General features: G+C 35.9%; 1 protein-coding gene across 3 annotated transcripts; it reads left to right on the top strand.

The window, feature by feature from the left end:
• Positions 1–5340, top strand: LOC129291966 (uncharacterized). 3 transcript variants are annotated; one of them, XM_054929454.1, is made up of 6 exons: positions 58–144; positions 271–320; positions 1758–2073; positions 3244–3331; positions 4466–4532; positions 4968–5340. In XM_054929454.1, exons 3-6 carry the CDS (start codon positions 1914–1916, stop codon positions 5019–5021), a joined length of 369 nt encoding a protein of 122 aa, XP_054785429.1. In that variant the 5' UTR covers positions 58–144; positions 271–320; positions 1758–1913; the 3' UTR covers positions 5022–5340. The 3 variants fall into 3 exon arrangements, with proteins under 3 accessions (XP_054785428.1, XP_054785429.1, XP_054785427.1); XM_054929453.1 differs by lacking the exon at positions 271–320 and having other exon boundaries at positions 1–144; XM_054929452.1 differs by having other exon boundaries at positions 65–320.
• Positions 5341–5838: the final 498 nt, after the last annotated feature.

Here is a 5838-nt window from a genome sequence, read left to right as displayed (position 1 = left end):
TGGTGGAGAGTATTATGGTCATATCGTAGGTACCCCTACCCTACATTTAGCTGGGCGAGAAAACTGTACAGCCTCCTTCAGCCACCTGCCGACCATCAAATCCATATCAAACTGGATCAGAAATTGACATTTCGAATTTTACAGGTGCATCGTCCTTTTCCTTCCCCTAGTTTTTTGCACTATTTTCCATATTTTCGCCGAGGCATCGTCCTTGTCCTTCAAGTCCCATATTTGTTACAAAATCCTACTTTGAAGAACCTTTCCTTGCAGTCTCTCTATCGTCATTGTTCTTTGCTCCAACGTGGGCAACGGACGAAATGGTACTGCCCAATTATCTCCTTTTCAAAATTTGGCTTTAATTCCATGTTTCATGTGCTAGTTTTCTGATTCTGGATGTGATACCGTTCTTGGTTTGTGGTTTTGAATTTTGCCAAATGCATTGCTTGTTAAGGCAAAGTCCTTACTGGGATTTGTCTCTGGCTTGGATGTGCTGGGCCAAAAATTTTTTTTTTTAAATAAAAAATATTTCTGTGCGTGCTCGCTCGCTCTGTCGTTTTAACTATTTTGTAGATACGGTTTTGTTATCTTTATCATGCACTTGAATCCGACAGAAGTGTTGAAATTGCTTGCAATGAAAGTTGAAAATTAGTTTGCAGGTCATTAGCCAAAATATGAGTCTTTGAACTGTCCAGCATTCTTCTGCCTTTTCGTTTGAGTGAAAGCTATGTTAAGTGTTTTAAATGAGAATGATATAAAATCCAGTACGGAAATTAGTATTCTTATCTTTCAGAATTTAATCCCAGATCTGGACGGAGAATAAGTTATGACTAATTTTTCCTGCACTAATAAATGAAAATGAAGAATTCATGTTTTATCTTCTGATCAATATTTAACCAGAGTCTGTATCTGATATCATACTTCATAACGTTTTCAAAAGTATTAGGACCTCTCTAATTAATAGCTTTGGGTTTTTAGTCAATGCTTTAAGAATAAGGATTTATCTGGTCTATGGTTTCTGTTATTCCAACTCAAGTTAAACTTGATTTGGATGAGAACAGCATCAAGTTTCTTGTTTAGTATTAGCCTTTAGGTAAGGGGGATCAGTGACGGAATATGTTTTACTATATTTGGGTTTCTTTTATAGTTCGAACTGGTGTTCTTTTAGCTGAAATAAAGCAGGAAATATGTTACCAAATGCATTCTGGTAGCCTAGAGTTTGAGGTGAACCTCTCTATTCGTCTATTCAGTCATTTCAGTTTCAATCATTGGCTGCAAAGGGAAGCTTTAAGTTCGTTAGTATTCTGTGAAAGATGATGTCATGTGCTGGTTTCCTCGCAAATGTGAGCTGTGTGACATCTTGTAGAGAGAAGACTGAAGAATATGCAACTTGTCCTTTGCCAAAAAAGCATTGCTATATTTTCTATTTCAGTGTATAAAAGGTTTCTGTACAGGAAGGCTCTTGCCTTCAATTTTGTGGTAAAAATGTAAAGTCAGACCATAAATTTAAGATGAATTATACTGCATTACCAAAAGCGTATAACGTGAAAAACCAGTGTAAAAGGAAAATTTGTGCTACTAAGTGGTGATGTTAGCATATCATTTATTTTTCCTACGTTTTTCCTGTGGTATGCACCTCGGTATTCTTTTTTGTTATTTAATTACTGTAGCATGGCAAACAGAAAGGAACTTCGCTAATATTTTGTTTTATTTCTCTCTTCCCTTTTTTCCCGTTTCCTCATAATTATTTTATCATGCAGTTGATATAATTGTTGGGGAGCATCAGTTCTTTTCAAATACTGTGGCATATCAAGTAGAAAACTATTAGGAAGCTTGGAGGTCACTCTAGAAGGAATAATAACTAAATGTTATTATTTTGCAACTGCGGTCTGGAATGATCATTTAATTTGGATGTGATGGAAGTCAGTGCAGTAAGTTCCCATTCCAATGGGTTGCAAACCTTGAAGCATTCAACACCGGCAGATGATGGGAAAATGCCTAGTGAAAAGGGATATAGAAGTACTCATACCAATGGGAAGCCAAATTTGATGAATACTTCCACTTATGTTAATCATGGTGGGATTATCACTAGAATTTACAAAATCAGATAGACCCATGTTTTCTTCCCTTTAAAGCATGTTATTATGTCTTTGTAACTAGGCTATTGTACAAAAATCAATAAACTCAGCTAATTGGTGTTTGTCTCTATTGATGCTGATTATAAGGATGACTCAAGTATATCTGTAGAAATTGGGAAGACTTTGGTCTAGGGACAGTATTGATTAGCATCCTTCTTATATAGGGAGGTTGTAGAAGAACCAATGTTTAGCTGTTGCGAAAAACAATCTATAAAATTTCTTGTGAAATGATTGGGGAAAAAACATCAGAAGTCCTTGATTGAGGTGTTGCCGGGAGGATTTTGTGCCGAGAAAATAGCCAATAATTTGATAGCTCACATGGAACCAACCCTAGTCTTTTTTATTGAGGTGATCTTGATTTTTAGTGGGCTTACATCCTATCCCTTACCTTTACACAAACTCCATGGTAAATAACTTCCTATAAAGTAAAAATAAAAAAAATAAAACAATGCTTATAAAGACTCTCAATGGGGAGCTTTGGGACAGCTGACAAGTCGGTTTCTAGGAACCTGCTTCTGTTTTTCTGTTGTGTGGTTTGTCAAACAGGAAATATAAATTCTACGTTTTTGTTATACAAATTTTATGAGCACGCTATCTCTGGTGTTTGATTTTCCTTACCAATTTCTTTGAATTTATTTTGTATCATATAATTGCTTGTTGAAAATTGAGACATGAAACTATGGGCTCTGGGAAACTGTAGTCTATCTCTCTCTCTCTCCCTGGCCTTTAAAATATATGATAAAAATAGAACATGCTTTTTAGGCATTTAAATCAATTGAAAAGATATGCAAGTGGGTTCAAGTTAAAATATGGAGTCCATAGTGTACCTACTGGTATTTATAACCTAGAATTAAGTTTTGTGCTCAGTCAATGTGATACTTTAGGATATTTAAATCTGAGTATTGCAAAGCAATCATGCTGGTCATTATGAGTTCAATGGCCATCTGACCTAGAGACAATAGCTTTGAATTGTTAACTCCCTTGGAAGTAACCAATAGATTGAAAGAAAGGATAAACTCATAGTCATAATTTTTTTTTTCATTTTTCTAATTTCAATTCTTTTAAGTTCTTGTTCTTTATGACCTAATATGAACAATATACTATGCAGCTGCAATTGCATGGTATGAGGAGAGAAGAAAGTGGGTTGGAGATAAGTCTCAACATCCACCAAGAATGCCTAAAGATTCAGTTATTAGGTAACTCTTCCCTATCGAAGGAACTGAATTTGTGAACCCATTTGTAATATCTGAGGATATCTTGTTCTCTTGCCTAAATAGGTAAATCCAGTAACTGCCGCACAGCCAATGGGAATGAAACTGTTTCATCTGTTAATGATGTATACCTAGAATAGATCATCTCCAATCAGCTTAACTGTAGCCCTTAGGGCAAGGTGATTGCTTATATAACCATAACATGAAAATTAGTGACATGCTCAACTGTTAGGCCATGGCATATTCACGCAGTAACACCAGAATACGGAAAGGAGAAGCAGAAGGTGTGAAAAACTTGGGTTTTGTATTGATCATTCAAAAGATACACTGTATCGGCTTCTTCAGTGACTGTTCTCAGCCAAAACCCAGTACCCAAATAAAACAGCTTAGCGAAACAGACCCAAAACTAGTAGCTGGCTTTTGATAGGCCAGTCCTCGTTTTACTTTTTGATTTTCGGTTCAAAAGTGCCCTGTAACTGGAGCTCAGTTCTCTCGAAAGGATATTATCAACTGCTCCTCAACCATCATCCCCTTACCATGGCGGAGCAAATCTTTCTTCATGTCCTCTTCCCTCGTTGTCTCTTGACTCTCATCCTTTCTCATCTCTTCGGTCTGTTATTGCTTCCAGTGTCAGTGGTTTTATCCCTTCCACAGGTGTCACCTCCTTTAGGGCGTCTGTTATAGTTTTTTGGGGTGGTTGTATGTTGATCCTGTGGGGTAATTCCATCACGAAGAAAAGAATCGTCTTAGTTTTATCTAGCATTATGGGTTCTAATCCTTAGTTATACGATCTTGTTTTCCTTAATCCATAGGTAACTCCTTTTTTTTTTTTTTTAATCCTTCCCTGTCAGCAGTGCATTCTCTAGCACTGAAATTGTTTACATTGGTTACTTGTGGGTAATTTTCTCTTGTTTTTTTCTTTAAAATACAAGCCTTTTCTGTATACTTGAACTCAGCCAAATACTCATTTACTGTCTGAAAAATGGCAGATGGATTAGTATTCCTTGTCACTGGCCTACTGGGTTGCATAAAAGTTACGCTTGTAATAATTAAATAATAAATTTCAATTATTGCTGTTCAATATAGCGCTCTAAACAATTTAAAATATCCTTGATGCAGTTGGTCGACTTCATATGAAGAGTTACTTTCTACTGATGAACCTTTTGCAGAGCCAATACCTTTGCCTGTAAGATTCTATCTTTTGCATGAACATGCACACACCCATATGCCTATGAAAATCATGAAGTGATACTTATGATTAATGCAGCGAAATTTTTCTAAGGATAAAACTTGCATGCATTTTCTTAGATATTTACCGCAAGTTCTTTAACAAGAATCTGATATTTCAACTTTGTTGCATCCTTGACTCCTTTAAAAACGCAATCTTATGACATTTGCTAGAGATAGAAAGTCTGTTGCCTCGAGATTGAAGGAAAATTGGATGATTATAGACTGATGCCCTTAAGGCATTCCCGTAGCCTCACTAATTTATGTCATTGGAGATGGTTTTGTAGCTTTTGCCTGTCATTATATTATATCGTACGAGTAATTGAGGGAACCTGAAATCCTATCTGAATCTGTGCTCCATGATGTTAATTAGATGCATTGGTCATATATGCAGGAGATGGTAGATTTCTTAGTTGATATTTGGCATGACGACGGGCTGTTTGACTAAATTGTTCCAAGGTTTAAATAAATGACAACTGAAGCCAGAACTCTGTAAAGCCTTAAAACCTGCATTCATTTGCCACTCACTGGTCATAAGATAGGGATGCTATTGGGGATCATTTCGTTATCCTCCTGGTATAGGGGAAAAAAAGAACGATAAGGAAGGTCCTTAGTTCTCGTTGATTTAAGAGAAAAATCAGTAGATATCTTATTATTGCACCTTTGTAAGCCGTTCCTTATGAGGTTCCTCCATGTGTAATTTTTTTATCCCAGCCTTACAAATATCTGTTACCTATAATTATTTCATACAAGTACATTTAAAGTAATCATCCTGTCAATTTCTATGCTTCATTTTATTTCTTACCGTTTATTGTATGTTGTAAACCGACGAAACGGATGCAGGAATCTCTAGTTTCCTCACACTCGAGTAAACTGAGGTGTTAGGTTACTCACCGAAATAACTATTAAAAGTGGACAGATCAAATCGTATGTTGCTACTCACTGAGATTTCCAGCGACACTGAAGCATCTGATTACACCAGTTGGTACTACCAAAAATTGGATGAACCGACTGATGATATCACATTAATATTTGTCAGTGATGTCAGATGTCAGAACCATACTGGGTAGTTCGATTGCATGTTGTAAATCTTGTTTTCTTCATATACATGTGTGTAAATATAATTATAAATATTAAAAATCTTGTTTTATTTTGATATTCACTTGCGAATAATTTGTAATTTATGTTCTTGTGTTTAACCTGAGAGAAGCAAAGGTTTTAGATTAAAATTGAGTAATTTATTAGTCCTAAAATGTGAGGCTAAT

The sequence above is a fragment of the Prosopis cineraria genome, unplaced genomic scaffold (assembly GCF_029017545.1).
Source record: "Prosopis cineraria cultivar Desert tree isolate PC_DT_omini unplaced genomic scaffold, ASM2901754v1 PC14, whole genome shotgun sequence".
Lineage (NCBI taxonomy): Eukaryota > Viridiplantae > Streptophyta > Magnoliopsida > Fabales > Fabaceae > Prosopis > Prosopis cineraria.
This window is presented reverse-complemented; position numbering and strand designations above follow the sequence as displayed.

Coding starts and splice junctions, on each gene's coding strand:
- LOC129291966 (XM_054929453.1), top strand. CDS start 1,914: ATGGAAGTCAGTGCAGTAAGTTCCCATTCCAATGGGTTGCAAACCTTG. Junction 2,074..3,243: donor TTCCACTTATGTTAATCATG/GTGGGATTATCA, acceptor TATACTATGCAG/CTGCAATTGCATGGTATGAG. Junction 4,533..4,967: donor CAGAGCCAATACCTTTGCCT/GTAAGATTCTAT, acceptor TCATATATGCAG/GAGATGGTAGATTTCTTAGT.